Consider the following 20,978-nt stretch of genomic DNA (forward strand, 5'->3'; position numbering starts at 1 on the left):
TGTGTGTGTGTGTGTGTGTGTGTGTGTGTGTGTGTGACGTTGCTTGCTGTAATAATAGTGAGCACTCTCAGCTCACAGCCGAGAATCCCCGACTTGAGTTCAGGGCGGAGCGAGTCTCTTAATGTGTAGCCCCTGTTCACTCAGCAGGAAGAAAGTACGTGATGTGAGCTGAGGGATAGTGGCCTCGCTTTCCTGGTGCCTCAGTCCTAGCCAGAGAGGTTTACACACACACACACACACACACACACACACACACACACACACACACACACACACACACACACACACACACACACACACACACACACATACGTCCTGTCTTCCCTTACTAAGCGACATTCGCCTATTTTTTATCTATATTCCTTCAGGCAGTCATTATCTATCCATCCAATGACCTTTTTCTTTTATTCTCTCCATTTTTTCACCCTTCCCTCTCTTCTTCTTTCCTCTGCTCTTCTTTTTCCTTCTCCATCTTTCCTTTCACCGTCTCTCCGTCTCCTTGGCTCTCCCTCGGCGGCTCTCCCAGACTCTGACAAGGAGCACCAATTATAGGTCCGGCATGCTGGTTGGTCACTCACTTCATTGGTCCCCTGTAATTGATTGTGACTTGAACGGAAGAGCTGGAGGAGGAGGATGGGGCGGAGGAGGAATAGGAGGAGGAGGAGAAGGAGGAGGAGGAGGAGGAGGAGGAGGAGGAGGAGGAGGAGGAGGAAGAGAAAGAGGAGGAGGAGGAAAAGGAGAAGGAGAAGGAGGAAAAGGAATAGGAGAAGGAGGAAAAGGAATAGGAGGAGAAAGAAGGAGGAGCAGGAATAGGAGGAATAGGAGGAAGAGGAGGAGAAGTAAGAGGAGGAGGAGGAGGAAGAGGAGGACGTGGATGAGGAAGAGGGACCAGGACAAAAGAAGGAGGATAAGGAAGAGGAGGAGGTTCAGGAATAGCAAACTAGTAAATAAAGTGCAGTGTCCAGCCATGGAAGGATTGTGGTGAAAGTCACAAAAAGGAAGTAAAAGCAAGGATATGAGTCTTGCACTATTTCCGTCTGGTCGTGGGAGTCTGTAGGGATGCAGAAGCGGAAACGAGAGACATTCAGTTAGCCGATACAGATTAGTTGATGGTCTTGGATACGTGAAAAGCGTACCCAGGATGAAGGAAAGGAGGACATAGAGGAATGGAAGAAGAGGTGAATTAGATGTTATTGGAAAGGAAGATAACGTGGCTTGAGAGGAGGATGAGCCAAGAGAGGAGAGGGTGGAAGAAGGCAAAGGGGACATGAACGGAGGTTTCAAGACATTTGCCCCTAACTTTTGGTAAATTCTGTGTCATTCTTTAAGGGGACTGACATTTCAAGTAGGTCTTTTTTGTTTTAATCTTTTGTTGCCTTTCTCTGGTTTTCCCTCTTGCATAATAAAGTTCCTGTAGGTGGTGAACAAAGGGCTTGAATAAAGGGCCGCTCGTAAGGTGAGGATGTGCACTTAGAGAGGTGTGAGGGATACGGCGCTCAGCTATCATAAGGGAGCAAGCGAGACAAGCAGTAAAACCAGTTGAGACCAGTAGTCTAGCGGTGCGGGATTACCTTTTGATCGGCTCACACTTTCGTCGTTAGATTCTGCTTTCTGTTGGGTCCTCTTAACCTCTTCAGTGCTATGACGCGTTTCCATATTCATTCTGCTTACTATTTGGTGGTTTTATAGAGGTTCAGAAACTTATATGGGGATTGAAATAGTGAAGACTCCGGTCATTAATTTTCTGACCTCCATAGACCCTTCCTAAAGTCAGTAAAATGGTCTAATTGTCCACAAATCTCAAGGTAAAAATGCGTTCCAGTTTTGAAGAGGCTAATGTTGTGTCTTGCTCTGTCTTATGTTCCAAATTTTGTCTCGACACGGTCATAAACACACTTTTACCTTTCAGATCATGTTTCTTCCTGTTTACCTGTTTTGCACATGAACAGATGCTCACTTAAGGGAAAAAAGAAAAGAAAAACACATCCTAATATTCCTAGAACTTGCGTGTCTCGAAAATCGGAAATAAAAACAATGGAAATGATGAAGTGATGTGAGGAAATAATTGGAATCGTGAAATGAAAAGAAAAGGGAAAAAATGCGGGTCGTGAAAGGGAAGTGTTGCATCGTACTCGTTTCATAATTATGTTTTTTTTTTTTTAGTCTGTGCGTGCGTCACTCTTATACTGTATGGCGATAACTCTCCATGGTATTGTTATTGTTATTTACATAGATGAGGTCTCTCTCTCTCTCTCTCTCTCTCTCTCTCTCTCTCTCTCTCTCTCTCTCTCTCTCTCTCTCTCTCTCTCTTTCTCTCAGTGACCTTTCTACTCACATACTTTTCTTCTCACAATTCTCCTAACTGATATCATTGTCTTCGCTTTTCATGATGACATTCTCCCTCCGTCAATAGTGCTGGTGATGGCCAAGGCTAAAGGATTCAAGGCTTAACGCGGTGCAGTACAGGACGGCTACTTATGTTGACTTCCCAGCTTCAAAATATACGTTGATTTTTTCTGTAATTAGTGACATCTTAAAATGGCAGATAATGAGGCCAACTTCGAATCTCAGATAGGCGTGGTGTGTGAGCTGCACGATAGAGAGAGAGAGAGAGAGAGAGAGAGAGAGAGAGAGAGAGAGAGAGAGAGAGAGAGAGAGAGAGAGAGAGAGAGAGAGACCTATAATTTGTGTGTTTTGCAAGATTATTATGAGAGGGAATGAAAACAGGTCAAACGAAGTGACCCCTACTGATGAGGTGACCTGAGGAGCGGCGGGAAGAGGTAAATATTTAGAGAGGAAAGGGTGTATAGGGGATAACTCTCTCTCTCTCTCTCTCTCTCTCTCTCTCTCTCTCTCTCTCTCTCTCTCTCTCTCTCTCTCTCTCTCTCTCTCTCTCTCTCTCTCTCTCTCTCTCTCTCTCTCTCTCTCTCTCTCTCTCTCTCTCTCTCTCTCTCTCTCAATTTAGACCTAAGAGACTCTGTGATGAGACAAAATAAGGGTCTGGAAAAGAAGTTACAATATTAGTCTTTTTTTTTATTTTCGTTCTGATATTCTCCATTAACGTTATATTAACCCTCGTGTGGCTCCCTAAAGATGTGCAGATGGAATGAGAACCTGTACCAATCACCTTGTCTCTTTTTATTGACAGACATAATTATTAAAATCAAATGAAAGTAAACAATTATCTCACATGATAACTTGTAGATACAGAAATGCAGTGTCTCTCTCTCTCTCTCTCTCTCTCTCTCTCTCTCTCTCTCTCTCTCTCTCTCTCTCTCTCTCTCTCTCTCTCTCTCTCTCTCTCTCTCTCTCTCTCTCTCTGGCTTGTGTATCACTCTCTTTGGCTTTGAACGAGTTTAGAGACTGAATTATGCAGGGAGAAAAGAAAAGAACGTCATGATGTGTTGATTATCCTAGCAAGAAATAGAGAGAGGAGATAAAAAATAGATTCACTTTATTATGCGAAGTGGTATGGGAATGTAGAATTGGATGATCGTGTTTTTAGTGCATGGTGTGTAGAGAGAGTGTTAGGAAGGAAGGATGCGACACTTGGATGCGTGCCAATACGTGGTTCCTTTGTCAAACAGGGTGTCGAGGGAAAGACGGGTGTGATAGACGCGGCACCCCCAGCCCTGTCATCATCACGTCGCCGTCATAGTTGCGCCGGCTCCAGCACCAGGCCAGCACCACCACCAGCATTCCAGCGTCGCAGAAGAAGTGGTTGGTGGTGGTGGTCTTTTGAAGGTGTGTCACGCGTCTTTGAAGTATTTCGTGTGTTTGATGGAGTGTTGGAGTCTGTCTGTGTATTGAGAATTACATTGGGGTGCAGACGTCTTGAGGGACTGAAGAAACCCCGGCAATGTGTGTGTGTGTGTGTGTGTGTGTGTGTGTGTGTGTGTGTGTGGGACACATGATCGCATTTCATGGTCTGGTTTCTGAAGTGTATATTGTCAGGGAGTGCGTGCGTCAGTCCTCACGTGCGATGCTGGGCGTCGCTGAGTGTTGCACGCACGTCTGCTAAGAGGGTGGAGGGACAGCGCGGCCTGGGGCAGGTGAGCCCGAGGTGTTCTGCCGAGATTTACAGGAAAGTTTGCGGCGAGAAGCAGGTGGTGGTGAAGGACTCCTCGGTGATGATGGCGGAGAGGGCACTCCAAGTGGAGCCCACGCCACCCACCACCCCGACGACCGCCACCGCCCACAGTGCCACCACCTCCCACTTTGGCACCACCCTGAAGGCAACAGTGGAAGAGATTTACTTGGTGGAAATATTATGCCAAATGTTTTGAAGTAATAGCGAGAGGACGTGGAACTGAATACCTCATAAGTCTATTACATAATAAAAATATTTCAGCTTCTACGTATTTGAATGATTACGACAGAAAGGCAAGAGGATGACGGCGCCTATAAATTCTAACAAAAATATTAAATAATCACCGCATGTATTGTGACAAGTCTCACCTTAAGGGCAGCCCGTCGAGGCCACTGACAGCACAGAGGCGCAGGTAGCAGACGGGAGGCAGCACGAAGGACATGAGGGCAACGGTGGAGCCGCCAATCAAGTCCAGGATCTTGCTGAAGTCTGGAATGGTGAAGCCGACGAGGACCACCAGCGCCAATACACAGCTTCGCACCACCACCCGCCTTACGCTGAGGGTGTCTGTGGTGGGGACAGGGAGGGCGTGTTGGGCGTGTTGCAGACAGCCAGGATGGACTTACTCGAGTGTCTTGGTCTTCATGTTCAGCTGCTTGACTCAACGTACACAAAATATTAGTTTTATGTAACATTGCTTCTCCTGGAATGAAGTGTGTCGAAGCTCTCTCTCTCTCTCTCTCTCTCTCTCTCTCTCTCTCTCTCTCTCTCTCTCTCTCTCTCTCTCTCTCTCTCTCTCTCTCTCTCTCTCTCTCTCTCTCTCTCTCTCTCTCTCTCTCTCTCTCTCTCTCTCTCTCTCTCTCTCTCTCTCTCTCTCTCTCTCTCTCTCTCTCTCTCTCTCTCTCTCTCTCTCTCTCTCTCTCTCTCTCTCTCTCTCTCTCTCTCTCTCTCTCTCTCTCCACACTTCAGGCTCCATGTGGAATAAAACTGTTACGAAAATATGTGTAATTTACCAGCACGTACACACTCACAGGATCTCTAACACATTGATTCGTGAATTTGTGAAGCTTGCTCTTCCTCGTGACAAAAGGCTGAACTGCATCCGATTTGCTTCCTCGCCTCAGTTTCCAGGGACATTTGTATAACACCTTCTGTGAATGACTGTTGGAATTCGCCTCTAATATTCCACAACTCGACATGTTCTGAAAATGCGTGCCAGAATAGCTCCCAATAGCCTCATTCATTGTCACGTTATGCTTCCCTTGACACCTTTGTACCTTATCCCTTCTACTTCTTCCACAACCTTGCGTCTTTATATATCACCGAGAGAGTGTTCAGTGTATTTGTCAGTGTGGCTTTTTGCACTGCCAAGAAGCCTCGACATAATAACTATCGAACACAGATGATCGATAACACTTGTACTACACCAAAATTATACAAACTGAAGCAAATCACATCTAGCTTATGGATTCGATGCCTGGCTGTCCCTTTCTTGCCTTCGAAACTCCACGTTAAGTCACTGAGTATCTCATTCTTTTAAATCCATCATTTTTTTTACCTTCCCTCACTCCCTCACTACTCACCAGTGGCCACGTTGAGGTGCATCTCTGTGGCCTGGTTGATCGGGTTAATGACGATGGAGAAGGCAAAGAGGAAGTGACACACGAGGAGAATCTTCACCACTGTCACTGCCGGGCCGCTCACTGCTGCTAGGATATTCTCAGGGGTGCTGTTGGTGCCCAGAATCCCGTAGCAGATGGTGCAGAGAGGCAGGTAGATGCCGAGAAGCGCTGACAAAGGACATGAGGAAAAAAAGCCGTGCGTTAGTTATTTTTTGTGCCGTCTTGAGTAGAGATGAGAGAAGCGATGGTGTAGGATGTGATATTATGAGAAATGAGGCTTCGTGTACTTGATCGTCGATGAGAGTAAATGAAGGGATGATATACGTGACGAGAGAAGTAAAGAGGAAACTTATGTGATGAGGTGGATCGTGCTAGATTGCTATGTATGTGAGGTAACGAAGATATTAGGAAGGGGAAAAGATGTGGATGTGTAGAGGCAGAGATGAAAGTGTTGTGAGAAGACTCGAGAATATACAAAGATTAGGACAGTGCAGTATTAGCTTCTTTTTTTACTACTACTGCTACTACCACCACCACCACCACTACTACTACTACTACTACTACTACTACATCCACTCTCCCTTCTGTATCATTCTAAACAACCTCAACTTTATTTTCCCTTACTCCATTCCCCTCCATACTCTCCTTGACACTTTCCTCTCTAATACTCACAAAGGAAAGTCATCACAACACTCTCAGGGAACTGCGCGCGGTTCTTCATGTCGTTCTGTATCGTGGGGAAGATCGAGGCGCCACCGAGAGCGAAGAGGATGGAACTGAACGACAGGAAGAAGGAACTGAAGGTCGGGGCAAGGTATTCAGGCGAGGCGTGATTTCCCTTCTCCAGCACCACCTCCACCACCACCACTAGGCAGGCGAGCAGTGTGGCGCTCATGGCGAACAGCGGCGCGCCCCTGTTTAGGAAAGAGTTAGGGATAGAGTGATAGTTATTTTTGTGGTGTTCTGAGGGATTGGTTGATAGTTAGACAGTCTGTGGTGTTCTGAGGGATTGGTTGATAGTTAGACAGTGCTTTGTTTTCAGGGATAGATTGATAGGCAGTGCTGTGGTCTTCTGAAGGATAGATAAGTAGTTATGCTGTGTTCTCAGGGATAGATGGATAGTCAGGTAGTGTTGTGATCTTTTCAGGGATAAGTATATAATTAAACAATCCTATGGTCTTCTTCTGGAACATCATGGAAACACACACGGTCATTTAACGTCTCCACTATCATGACACGTTTTCCATACTCATTCTGCTTACTGTTTAGTGATTTTATACAGCTTCAGAAACTTATGTGGGGATTGAACCCATAAACCCTTCCTAATGTAAATAAAGTTGTCATTGCTGGTTTGACTCACTAAGGCCAAGAAGGTAACAAAGACTCGAATACAAACAGCCGCTTTAGTAAGAAATATCTGATTGACGGACTGCTACTTGTTCTTAATGCTCTAGAAATCCGTGAAGTGTAAAGATGATTTCTCCATGCGATATCACACGGAAACTTTCAATTGCAGAGGGAGAAAAATTAACCGACTAGGTGAACTTTTATTACCACCAAATCTGTGTGGAATAAAAAATAAAGAAGAAAAATGTGGATCTCTATATTCAGACATAACACACACACACACACACACACACACACACACACACACACACACACACACACACACACACACACACACACACACACACACACACTTCTCATTAGGCGCCTGTCCGAAGCCAACCTGCCCTATGTGACGCTCGCCTGTCCATCACTTGTCACCCTTCACTCACTCAGCTCTTTCCCTCCCAGTGACTTTCTTCCTTCCCTTCCCTTCGTATCTTAATTTTTACTCCCTTACCTATCTCACTCTTTGCTTCCTGCTCCCTCTCCTCTCCTGAGCTCTCCACCACCCCGCCGCCACCGCCGCCGCTCTCCCAGACTCTCCCAGTGACTAGTAATTAAGGAGTCTGGCACGTCGGTTTGATCACTCACTTTATTGGTTCCCTGTAGTTGATTGTGACGAATGGGAGGAGCAGAAGGAGGCGGCGGCGGTGGCGGCAGAGAAGGAAGAACAGGAGGAGGAAGAAGATATATCAATAGAGTGAAGAAGTAGGGAAGTGTTATTTGTGGAGGACGCCGAAAAGAACAGTAAAAATAGCAAAAATGACGAAAACAGACGGAAATGAGTAGAGTCTGGTGGGACGAAATGGATTAATTGACAGTATCGAGTGGGTGGGAGACAGCGATAAGATGAAGGGAAGGAGAAGGACTCACAGAAGCGACTTAATGTTATTGGGATGGAAAGTGACGAGGCGTGACTACTGTAGGGCAGGCCAAGGGGAGGTGAAGGAGGAAGGATGGAAATGAAGGAGAGGCGAGCAATATACTAGTAGGCTTACCAGAAGTCCTTAGGGGTGCTGAGCCAAGTGGTGGGACACAGGAGCACGCCCAGAATGAGAGTCCAAGAGCACTGACTTAAGGAGGGGACCAAAGAACCCAGGAGGTCGTTAATCATCTGGGAAGAGACCAGGAGGTACACTGTGGCCGCCCCAAATAGAGTGACTTCCATCGACACCTCGGCCACTATCCTGCAGAAGGTGTTGACGCGGGTGAGCAGTGAGAGGACATAGGTGTTGCTTAATCGGTATAGTGAGGTTGTGGTACGTAGGATGTGTGTGATACAGAGAGGCAGAACAGAACTAATAATTTTCTGTGACTGCAAGGAAACAAACTCTCCACTTTTTACTGCTTTGTCTTCCTTGGTGACACTTGCTTGCATAAATCAGCAGCTTTCAAGACATCTGTCACAGTTTTCTGGTTATTTTTTTTTTTTTTTTTTTTTTTTTTTTAGCCCTTGGCAAGCTTCCCTCATCCATGAAAAGAAAAAAAACAAGCTTTGAATATTAAGAAAAAAAATCTGATGGTGCATATTATAAGGCCAAAACCAAGATTAGATTAAGGGATGAAATGCTGATGATATAAGGGAATCGTAAACTAACCTTGAATATTTTGATGCGGCCATTTGTAAGGGATATGTCTTGATAGGAATGTTTATTACCAGCTCTAAGGTGGGTGAGATAGAGGCGTGGCTTGTGGGTGGAGGAAGTGGAAGTGCAGGGGAAGGACGTTGCCTCCCGAGTTAGGTTGTATTACATTTGGATACTTTGAAAATCTTTGAGACGTATGGCAATTTAGAGGAAAATTTATAAAGCTTATGTAATGTTTTCCGTTTTTCATCCCTGTATCGTCCCATACGTGAAGAAAAGATGGTCCACAAAAGATACTTAATAAAAATAATGCTGTAAAGTGCAGCCAACAACCAAGCCGCTGGCGTCATGGTACTCACTGTCCTGCTTTGCCAAGGGCGCGACGTGCGATGGCCGGGTAGGGGCGGCGGCAGGGCATGCGGTACTCCGGCCAGCGCTCCTCCAGCAGCACCCAGCACATCCCCAATCGTGTGCCCGCGAACCCCACCGCCAGGCACATCAACACCATCAGTGGCAGCCCCGCCCACCCTGCAGGGGATTACAGAGTCAGGCAGCAACATCAAAGTCTGTCTCATATTAATAGGAGTGTCGTCTCCCACGTACAAGTTCAGGGCAGGAGTTGGGAGATGCTCGTTAAAGGTAAGGAGGATGAGGAAGGAGGAGGAGGAGGAAGGAGGAGGAAGGTTATATTTAGTAGAGAGATTATACTCAGCAGGAAGGGATTGGAATAAAGACTAGCCATCCACAAACAGAGTGTAGCTTTGTACATTCATATATATATTCTTAATGACAAGGAGATTATACAGGGACAGATATACGGATAAAAAGATAAATTTAATTAATGATGCCTGTTCCAAAAGAAGCTGAAGGATAAGACACTAAACAGGTGGCAAGTTTGTTTATTCTCATGTATTTATCTATTGTGTCTTGCTATAACCACTCCTCTTTTGAAGCATTTGATAAAGGGAGGGAACCAAATTTAAACAGGATAAGATATCTATAACTTGCCAGTAAAAGGAATGAAAGAGTGGAGACACTGATTAAGTCTTCAGTCAGTGTAGTGGACAGAACATAGGTGAGCAGTGAAGGTTTTGTGCATCGAAGCCGTGGGAAAGAAAAGGTACGCAATTAACGTATTCAAGACTAGTGACCATTTGAATAAGTCAGAATAACAACAGAAACTAGTAAGAAATGCAATGGTGCAGCGGTGAGAAATTCAAGACTCGTGGTGAGAGAAAAGGATTCGATCAGGCGAAAAGCTTTTTGACTTCACCATACATGCTTAGATAAAGTCTCTAATAGAGTCAGCAACCGGTAAAAAAAAAAAAAGTATTAGGGGAGGCGACAAAGAACGTTTAAATTTGTGGAAGCTGTTTTCAGCAAGAAAAGATATAGAATTTCCAGTTATTTCTAATGAAAGATAGTCCAAGTTCGTTCAGTGTTGAGAAGAGGGAGAGTTGAGCTGCAGCAGCAGTGGTATAGTAGGAGTAACAGTAACAGCAGAAATACTAATTACAACAGTAGCAGCAACAATACCAGCACCAATGTTCTCCTCTGATTAACATCACTGTACCTGCGTTGGCCACCGCCTTGGGCACGTTTAGAACACCCGCGCCTGCCATCTCGGCTAGGAGGAACACGGAGGCGAGGCCCACAGAGAGGCCCTTGTCTACACGCCCCTCGCTCTCCATGCTGCCCGATCCATCCTTCTCATCGTCCCTGAAGCAGCCGTCCGCGGACTCGGCAAGCGTGGCTGGACTCTCCGCCTTGCCGCTGCAGTGAGGGTGTGAAGAGTTAGGGGGAGGAAGACAGTGAGCACCGCTTAAACGAGGAGGTGGCGTGGTGTGGAGTGGAGTGTTGTGGGAAGGAGGTGGAGTGGTGTGAAGTGCTGTTGGGAGGAGATGGAGCGGTGTGAAGTGAAGTGGAGTGCTGTGGGGAGGAGGTGGAGCGGTGTGAAGTGAAGTGGAGTGTTGTGGGGAGGATGTGGAATGGTGTGAAGTAGAGTGGAGTGGTGAGGGGAGGAGGTGGAGCGGTGTGAAGTAGAGTGGAGTGGTGAGGGGAGGAGGTGGAGCGGTGTGAAGTGGAGTGGAGTGGTGAGAGGAGGAGGTGGAGCGGTGTGAAGTGGAGTGGAGTGCTGAGAGGAGGAGGTGGAGCGGTGTGAAGTGGAGTGGAGTGGTGAGAGGAGGAGGTGGAGCGGTGTGAAAAGACACGTCACATAATTACCGTGAAAGAAAGAAATATGTGAACTTAATCCCTTCAGCACTAGGACGCTTTTTTTTACCATGAGTTTTGGTATGATTAGACGATTTTATTTACATTAGGAACTGTCTATGGAGATCAGCAGATTAATGGCCAGAGTCTTTACTATTCTAATCCCCACACGATTTTCCGAAGCTGTATAAAGTCGCATAATAATAAGCAGAATGAATATGAAAGCACGTCATGGTACTGAAGAGGTTGAATTTAAACACCATTATAAACAATTAATAAACCAACAAAATAAAAAATAAGTTCCTAAAGTTTCAAGCAGTCCTCTTAACATCAACAGGCGCTCGTTTTTAAGGCCATATTCAGAAACTTCTTAGTCTCTCACCAATACAATTTTTCAAGTCCCCAGAGACGACTAGCAGGGTTTTCAAGGGAGTTTTTCCTTATGATAAACTAGAAATCTTGCTAATCCACCACCAGAACCATAAAAATACCCTTAAGATCATGAGTATCTTTAACTACAGCCTTTGAAAATAATCGTCGTGAGAGCAAAACGTTTCTGAATATAGGCCTTATTCCTCTGAGCAGCAATCCTCTCACCTCACATCCCTTGCTATCACGTCGGGAAAACACGCCGCTTCAAACCAAATACTGAAGGAAAGGACGGAAGGGCGCACTAATGAACAGTAGAGAGCACACTTGAAAATGCTCCCGAACCAACTCAGCGTACCTGGCGCTAATGATCCGGTGATTAGGCAGGTGAGCGGCGCCACGCGAGCAGGGGTGATGGGGTGTTGAGTGCATGTAAAGTGCGAAATGAAGCGAGGAGAACATGTAGGAGGGCGAGAGGGAGAAAGATTGCTGGTGTTAGTGAGGAGGAAGGAGAGAGGAAATGATGGCTTAGCGGCACGCGAGGGGAAGAGAGGGAAGAGAGGGAGAGGGGATGCAAGGCCGGAGAGTTAGTATTTTGGGATCAGAGGTTTACTGGAGGCCCCGGTGGCTCTGCAGAGGGAGACGGGGAGGTGTATGGGAAGCAATCCAGTGAAGTTACTGTATATGCAAAATAGAAGCCCTGGATTACAGGATCACGAGGAGAGAGAGAGATGAAAGAATTGCGAGGAGGGAGAGTAAGGATAGAGAAATTGGATGCCTGTGAGAGAGAGAGAGAGAGAGAGAGAGAGAGAGAGAGAGAGAGAGAGAGACCTAGACTTTACATACCATCTTACTACTTTATTGATCATTACAAAATTTCTCTTTAATCTTTACGGTCAATTAATCTTCCTTCAACTTTCCCTTCCCACCTCTTTTTTTTTTTATTCTCTTTCTTTTTCTATCCCCAGAGCTCCTTAATATTTCGCCCGTCACGGCAATACAATTCTGCTCGCTGCTTCCACAGACGCACAAAGACGCGGCCAAGGAGAAAAACACAAAAAATCGACGAAGATATTGTTATTTCATGAAACTTTCGGCCCATTAAGTTATTTCTTCTCGTCTTTCCTTCTTCATTTTTGCTTTTCCTGTTTACATCTTTTGTTACTAATGACTGTCTTTTGTGCCGGCACGAGAGAGAGAGAGAGTGTGTGTGTGTGTGTGTGTGTGTGTGTGTGTGTGTGTGTGTGTGTGTGTGTGTGTGTGTGTGTGTGTGTGTGTGTGTGTGTACGTGTGTGTGTGTGTACGTGATGGGAGCTCCGTAAAGTATACAAGCAGATACACGTGCTTACACCCACTCACACACACACACACACACACACACACACACACACACACACACACACACACACACACACACACACACACACACACATTGTTAACCAGAATAATACGTGTGTGAATGGATGCGTGGATGAATGGACGCCTTTTCGTGTATCTACAACAGTTATCCATTAAAAAAATTATAAAAGAAAACGTGACGATCTAAATGTCTTTTTTTTTTTTTTTCTCTACGTGCTTAAAGGGACCTTAATTTTTTTCTTTACTCGTGATGTGTTTATTGATCTGCGCCACCATTCATGACATCAGCGAGCCTAGAGGAGGTGAAACTTCATATCTTCTCGTTATTCTCTCATTTCTTACACCTTGAGTCAAAGTTAACCTTGTCGTGTCTTCCAGCCTCTTCCATCCACTCTATTTGTCTTTCTGTTTCTCGGTCTGCTTTTCTGTTTCTCTGTCTGTCTCTGTCTTTCTCTCTGTCTCGCGCTGAAGTATACATATTCTAAACTGACGCTAATCTTGCAGTTTATCCTTAAGTTGTTGAGTTCTTTGTTAAATGTGAGTGAGTATGGTGTTGAGAGAGAGAGAGAGAGAGAGAGAGAGAGAGAGAGAGAGAGAGAGAGAGAGAGAGAGAGAAAGGTTACTGGTATCGCAGTGAAATATTGAAAAGTTGATAGTAAGCACATGAACCTGAGCCACAGACAATGGAAAAGCCGCGAGATAAGCTTCAGGGAAACCATTCAGAGATGATGATTAGATACCACACACCGCGCTGCCGTGTCCCAGGAGTGTCACCCTTGCAACACTGAAGAGGAGATAGAGTGACTGTATTGATAACTACGCATGACATTGTTGTTGGCTCTTTTTTTCTCCTTTTTGTCCCTGATTTTTTTTTTTTTGTGGTTCATTGTGTTTGCTTGCAAGTTTTTTTTTCTCTCTCTCTCTTTTCTCTCCTATTGTTATCTGTCTAAATCCTGATAAGTCTGACTCGTAATGATATCATGTGCTGTAGTTGTTTGCCTGCAGATGAAATTAATCAAAATATACAACGAAAAAAAAGCAAAAAAATAAAGTGTTTAATGCGATAATGAGCGTTGCACGAGCTCACCTGGAAAATTAATGAACAAAGAGTCGCATAAAAAAAATAGTGAATGAATAAAAAAAAAAAAGTGGCCATTCAAAGAGAAATTATTGTTATTGTTATTATTGTGATAGGTTATGGCAGATTCGTTTATATATTACGCAGTTTTATAGACCAGAATGGAAGGTTGAAATTAATAGGTGTGTTTTAAATAGGAACAACCAAGTGTAGACCTCACCTATTTACTTGTGTGTTTATGTTCGCACGTGCAAAGAACTACACGAAATATGAAAGACAATCAGTTTATCTGCTAAGGGGGTGCTATATCGAAAGCTTAGAGTGTCACAAATATCCTTAATCCAAGCTTTGTCTGGCTCAGGCGAATCTTCAAGCAAAGGTTTAGTAGAAGGATCATCTCGGTGAATTAAAAGCTTAGAAAGTTAAAGCGAGCGTCATATTGAATTCTTAACAGGATGAAGAGGGTCCTAACTCGAAAGCTTTCCAAAATTAGAGTCTTAAGTTTGTTTTATGATGTGCTGCATCGCGGTACAGTCACGGTGAGGAAAGGGTTAACATCTCGTGATAGCGACATCAGTGTTATCGTCCTTCTCCAGTCCTCGCTCATCTCATCTGACAGTCTCCTTATACAGCCTGACAACCACGTATTTCATGGTCAGGGAATTTCACGAGTGAGGGAAAAATTTAGAAGAATAGAAGTGATCCAGTCCTCGCTCCTCTCATCTGACAGTTTCCTTATACAGCCTGACAACCACGTGTTTCATGGTCAGGGAATTCACGAGTGAGGGAAAATTTACGAGAATAGAAGTGAGTATGAATAATCTATCGACTCGTTACTAAGATTCCACTCAACTATAAGAGAGAAAATTGACAAGACTTGGAATGGAGACAGATTATTTTTCGAATGCTTAACAAAACTGAACTAAAGTATGAGGAAAACAAATTGACAAGACTGGAAATGAAAACAGCTCATTTCTAGACTGCTAACCAAGATCGTACCAAACTATAAGAAAGAAACAAATTCACAAAACTAGAAGTAAATATGAATAACTTTTGCACTAAAGTATAAGGAAGATTACCAATATGCTTTAATGAAACTTCAAATAAAACTGTATCTGTTAAACCACCACATTTCAACACTAGTTTTATTTTCTTTTAAACTCGAAATCCTCAACGATAGCAGGAACAGAGTAAGGGAGGCTCTGGATCGTGAGGAGAAGGCAAGATCAGGCGTGCTGGTGGACAGAATAACGACAGATCGCCATTTCTACGTCTTTTTCAGATACGCTTTGCTCTCTCACCACGACTGTTTTCCAAAGCCACAGAGATGATTAGCGCAGTTTTCAAGAGTGATTCACCAGTTAATAATGTAGAAATCTTGTCAATCTGCTACTAGAACCGCAAAAGACACCTTGAGAAACTCGTGTAAATTTAGATACAGCCTTTTGAAATAATGGAGGTGAAGTGCAGAATTATTTGAGAATAGGAGCCCAAGAGCGATGTGTCCTAAGAAGTGAGATTATAAAGTCCGCTGAATTTCATGTCTACACATCAACTACAAAATTATACATGTATTTATTTGATGGTTTATATTAAGATTTCAGCTCCCACTAAAAGGAAATGTGATAAGGGAAAGTAATTTAGTGTTTGTTTATTTATTTACTTATTCATTCATGTTGTTTATCTATTTTCTTTGAACCCCTTGAGTACCATGACGTGTTTCCATATTTTCTCTGCTTACTGCTTGGTGATTTCATACAGCTTCAGAAACTTATGTGAGGGATTAAAATAGTGAAGACTCTGGCCATTAATCTTCTGACCTCCACTGACCCTTCCCAATGTAAAAATGAAATGGTCTAATCGTATGCAAATCTCAAGGTAAAAGTATGTCCCAGTATTGAAGAGACTAAAGCTTGAAACACATTGCAGAACACGACATGACTTTAATCACCTGTACTACATATCTGGCAGGCAAAAAGCTAAAAAGGTATCGTGAATAAAGGCAATAATTCAGCTCAGCATGCATATTCGCCAACGCACGAGTATCAAAAGGAAACATTCAGCACTCAAGCGCAGAAAACAAGAAATTATGCGATATCAAATTGTCTTTCCGTCCCACCGTGATTTATTTTCCTGTCCCCGCCAGTCCTCGCTGATTTATTGGCTTGTGTTCCTTATCACCAAATTGAAAACCGATTTGCATTTTTCATTTGGTAATAGATGGAGTAAATAAAGACTATTTCTTATTTCCTTTTTTTATTTTTTTTTTGTTACTGTTATTGATATTTTCTTAACCGTACGACGCAATACAATCCGACTCTCTCTCTCTCTCTCTCTCTCTCTCTCTCTCTCTCTCTCTCTCTCTCTCTCTCTCTCTCTCTCTCTCTCTCTCTCCACTGAAAAATATATATTCTACATTTAATTTTGCTATTCTTTATCTTGCATATTTGAAATGTTTTTCTCTCCACGTTTGATGTTTCTCAGTTTATAAAGTCGAGTTTATTATTATTTTTTTTATTGATTTGATTGTTATAATGAATTTGTGTGTTTTGGTGCCAATATTCCGCTGTTTCTCCCGCCTCTCATTTATCCGCCGCCATAAAATCCAGCATATATATTCGTTCATCCATTCCCTCTGGTTCTTCCTCTCTCTCTCTCTCTCTCTCTCTCTCTCTCTCTCTCTCTCTCTCTCTCTCTCTCTCTCTCTCTCTCTCTCTCTCTCTCTCTGAACTTATGATATGTGCAATTGTGGAAGAAAATGTGTAAGGAATGGTGTTATATTTAGGACTTTTTCTGTTTTAAGATGTTACTACGATATGTGTGTGTGTGTGTGTGTGTGTGTGTGTGTGTGTGTGTGTGTGTGTGTGTGTGTGTGTGTGTGTGTGTGTGTGTGTGTGTTTGTGTGTGTGTGTGTGTGTGTGTGTGTGTGTGTGTGTGTGTGTGTGTGTGTGTGTGTGTGCGTTCACACACACACACACACACACACACACACACACACACACAGTTTCTTATATACACTCAATCTCACACTCAAACACGAGTAATTATGAAGTGCCGACATAACACCTCTTCTCACGCGCCTGTTGTAAAAGTTACCCTGTAGAAACGGACCTATACAAAACAAGCCAATGGAAAATGAACCTATACAGAGCGAGCCTGTACATAATCAACCTTTACAAAAAAAAATTAGATAATGTAAAGAGAGTTTATATAAAGTGAGGAGCAAGAGGAGAAGGAAGAGAAAGCTGAGATGATGTAAAGAAGAGAAGCAGGAAACAGGGCAAGGGGAAACAGACTAGTATGTGGAGGGAACATCACTCACACAATGCAAGGAGCGAGCTGGTGAGGAGGCCCCGCGGCACTGTATAACCTGAAGGGCGCGGGATTAATTAAGGCAGTGTACAGGTGACGTGAGGGCGCGCGTGTTGTAGGGACGAGTTGAGTGATTGAATATTTACCTCTCTCTCTCTCTCTCTCTCTCTCTCTCTCTCTCTCTCTCTCTCTCTCTCTCTCTCTCTCTGTGTGTGGGGGGTTATGTACGATTATGGGGTTCATTAATTATCATTCCTGTCACTGTTTTATACTTTTCTTCTTTAATTTCCTCCTCCTCCTCCTCCTCCTCCTCCTCCTCCTCCTCCTCCTTCTCCTGTACTGTCCTGTCTCTCTTATCTGTAGCCAGTTAGAAGTAGTTACCTAACAGCCTCGAAAGAACCAAGAGGTCTGTTGTTGTTTGACTTTCCTTTGTATTCCTTTGTATTCCTCCTCCTCCTCCTCCTCCACCTCCTTCTCCTTCTCCTTCTCCTTCTCCTTCTCCTCTCCTCTCTCTCCTCTCCTCTCTCTCCTCTCTCTCCTCTCTCTCTCTCTCTCTCTCTCTCTCTCTCTCTCTCTCTCTCTCTCTCTCTCTCTCTCTCTCTCTCTCTCTCTCTCTCTCTCTCTCTCTCTCTCTCTCTCTCTCTCTCTCTCTCTCTCTCTCTCTCTCTCTCTCTCTCTCTCTCTCTCTCTCTCTCTCTCTCTCTCTCTCTTTCCCTATCCCAATAAATCTAAGTCTCCACTCTTCCTCCTTCCACACTCCCTTTAATTAGTGTGGGGCGTGGCGGGCGTGGCGGGCGTGGCGGGCGTGGCGGGGCGTGGCGGTGTCTTAGGCGTGATAGCGGTACAGCTGACAGATAGATAGACAGATAGATAGATATTGATTGACAACAACCAAATATTACAGTTACAAGGGGACTCGGAAGGTATCGTCCATTAAAATGTTTTCTATATGTGCTTGTAAATGTCTTAACCCTTCAGTACCTCCACGCGTTTTCATATTTTTTTTTCTGCTTACTATCTGGTGATTTTATACACCTTCAGTAACTTATATGGGGGATTAGAATAGTGTAAAGACTGGCCATTAGTCTTCTGACCTCCATAGACCCTTCCCAGTGTCAATAAAATCGTCTAATCACACCCAAATCTCAAGGTAAAAAAAAAAACGTCCCAGTACTGAAGGAGGTTAAAACAGAATAAAACTTGAAACACATGGAACGCCTGAAGTAGATCAAGCTTCACACAAAAGATACTAAAAATACACATAAAAATGGACGCGGCAGCAGCTGAAACGAGGCGCCACCACCACTTAACCCATAAACACTCCCCTGGGGCGCCGCACGTGTCAGGGAGTCGACCATAATGAGCAAAGTTCCCCAGGATGCCAAGCGGGAGGCAGGTAGGGACAGGTAGGGGCAGGGTAGGGTGTAGGGCAGGGTGTGTGTATGGGTCTCCCCTCGGCTGCCCCCAGAGAGAGCCATCAGCGCCGCCCTCGCCTCCTCCAGTATCGCCGTCTGTACTCATTGAATATATACAGCAAGTGGTGCAGTGTTTCTTTTCCTCTTCCTTTTCCTCTTCTCCTTTCCTTTCCTTTCTCCTTCCCTTCCTTTCCCTTCCCTTCCCTTTCTCCTTTCCTTCCTTTCCCTTCCCTTTCTTTCTCTTCTGGTGCTTCTCTTTCCCTTCCTCCTTCCCCCTTCTCCTTCCCTTCCTTTTCCTTTCCCTTCTCTTCCCATCCCTTCCCTTCCCTTCCCTTCCTGTGTTTCTCTTCCACTCCCTCCTCTTCCTCTTTTCCTTCTCTTTCCCCTTCTCCTTCTCCTTCCCTTCCTTTTCCTTTCCCTTCCCTTCCCTTCTGGTGTTTTCTTCTTTCTTCTTATTATTATTTTTCCTTCCCCTTCCCCTTCTTCTTTTCCTTCCCTTCTCTTCCTTTACGGCGTTCCTCTTCCCCTTTCCCTTCTCCCTTCTGTTTCTCCTCCTTTCCTTCCCTCCCCTTCCCTTTCCTTTCCTTCCCTTTCCTTCCTTCCCTTCCTTCCCTTCCCCTCCACTTCTCCTCCTCATCCTCTTCTCCTTCCCTTCCCTTCCCTTCTCTTCCCTTCCCTTCCCTTCCCTTCCCTTCCCTTCCCTTCCCTTCCCTTCCCCAGCACGCTCTCCCTTCCTCGACAAATGACATTCAGGTGAGCGGAGTGTTATTCTGGACGCTCCCTCGCCCTTGCACTGGTCTAAAGCTTGCTCCAAAATAGTAGTGATATTTTTTCTCCTTCGTTTAAAAATATTGAGAGAAGGAAAAAATAGTATCAAGTTCCTGTCAATACGAGAACTATTCTTTTGCAATGGATCTTTATTTATTTTTTTATTTTTTTTCTGTGTAACATCAGTTGAATACACTTTCGTTTCTAGTTTCACCTGGTTTTTTTTTTTCTTTTTATATATTTTTTTTCGTTTTTTTTTTTTATATAGATAGTTCTCCATTTTTTTTTTTCTTTCTTTCTTTCTCTGTTCGCGTTTACGCATTGGCACTTATTGCGTAGTTCAGATCAGGAGGGAAAGATTTAGTGTATTGTGGCGCTTGTTCGGATGGGAGTGACCTGGTCTGTCATAAAGAAAAGTGTTGAATCCCAGTAAATCGCTGAGGATGTTCACTTATTCACTGGCACTGAGCTATTAATGTGCTCCAGGAACGTTGAAATGCAAGTGTGTGTGTGTGTGTGTGTGTGTGTGTGTGTGTGTGTGTGTGTGTGTGTGTGTGTGTGTGTGTGTGTGTGTGTGTGTGTGTGTGTGTTTCTTATTGTTTTGTTGTGTTGCATGTGTTGAGTGTGAGTTTTTATATTTAGTTACTGGAATTGTGTTGCGTTCTGTATTTCATGGTAATTTAAATATCTATCTATCTATCTACCTTAGTGGGCGTTTGGTTGTCACTGTGCATGTGGGTTGTGTGCGTGCTTCCCATTCACGGCCATGAGTGATCGATGACACCCCTAAGCCCACACTCTCACAAATCTCTGTTATATATAGTATTTACTTTTCATTAATCATCTCGTTCCCTTTGTTTCCACTCAGTATGCTTTGTGTTCACCTGCTGCGCTCTAAATTGCAGGTATTATGTAATGGTTGGATTGTTACCAGTGAAACGTCCTATTTATCTATTCATTTTTATTTCATTTATTTATTTATTTTCTTTTTCTTTCATCGTATCTTTGCTTATATAGTTTTGTCATCAGTTTGGTGAGATAAGGTATGTGATTACAATGCAAGATATTCTCAGTTTTAATCCCTGAATGTAGTGAGTTTTTTTTTTTTTTTCTTTCTTTCTTTCATCGTATCTTTGCACGTATACCTTCTTTGCCTTCAGTTGGGCGCGATAAGGTGTGTGATTACTATGCACGATGTTCTCAGTTCGAATCTCTGAGTGTAGTGCATTTTTTTCTTTTTCTTTTTTTTTTTTTTTCTTTAGTACCTGCATGCTCGTAACTTCACCCGAACTCAAATTGGTATCGGTTTGTTGTACCCGGGAAAGACTAAAGGTGGTGGAACAAAAGGTACGTTTTTTTTTTTTATTCTTTTTCGTTGCGATGTTAATGATTTTGTGTTTCGAGTGCATAGCAATTTTTTTTTCTCTCGTTTTACTTTTTCCTTCTTCATTCAGTTTTTTTTTCTTCCTCCTGGTTTTTCTTTCTTTATTTATTTTCTTCTTTTCTTGTTTTTCGTCTCTTCTCTGTTTTGTTTTCCTTCTTTTTTTTTTCATTTTGTGTTTCGACTATTTAGAAAGTTTCTCTCTTTTTACATTTCTCCTCCTCCATTCAGTATTTTTCTTGGTTTTCCTTTCTTTCTTTCCTTCTTTTCTTGATTTCCTTCTCCTCTCTTTTTCATTTCCATTTTCTTTTTTCTAGTTATTTTCTTTTTCTTTTGTTTTTAGACTACTTAGAAAATTTTCTCTACTTTTTTCCTTCATTCATTTTTTCCTGGCTTTC

General features: G+C 43.6%; 1 protein-coding gene across 3 annotated transcripts in view; it reads right to left on the minus strand.

Annotated features, from left to right (window-relative positions):
• Window positions 1-3,123: 3,123 nt before the first annotated feature.
• The window catches only part of LOC123520274 (amino acid transporter AVT1J-like), a 21,158-nt gene continuing 3,303 nt past the window's right edge, over window positions 3,124-20,978 (minus strand). For all 3 annotated transcript variants that reach the window (XM_045282418.1, XM_045282417.1, XM_045282419.1), the window contains exons 3-9: window positions 10,261-10,460; window positions 9,047-9,215; window positions 8,100-8,288; window positions 6,385-6,626; window positions 5,674-5,880; window positions 4,459-4,657; window positions 3,124-4,229 (exon numbers count right to left, since the gene is read on the minus strand). In XM_045282418.1, coding sequence (XP_045138353.1) covers window positions 4,079-4,229; window positions 4,459-4,657; window positions 5,674-5,880; window positions 6,385-6,626; window positions 8,100-8,288; window positions 9,047-9,215; window positions 10,261-10,460 — 1,357 coding nt within the window. In that variant the 3' untranslated portion in view covers window positions 3,124-4,078. The remainder of the gene's footprint in view (window positions 4,230-4,458; window positions 4,658-5,673; window positions 5,881-6,384; window positions 6,627-8,099; window positions 8,289-9,046; window positions 9,216-10,260; window positions 10,461-20,978) is intronic.

Source organism: Portunus trituberculatus, chromosome 46 (genome assembly GCF_017591435.1).
Source record: "Portunus trituberculatus isolate SZX2019 chromosome 46, ASM1759143v1, whole genome shotgun sequence".
In the NCBI taxonomy this organism is placed as follows: Eukaryota; Metazoa; Arthropoda; class Malacostraca; order Decapoda; family Portunidae; genus Portunus; species Portunus trituberculatus.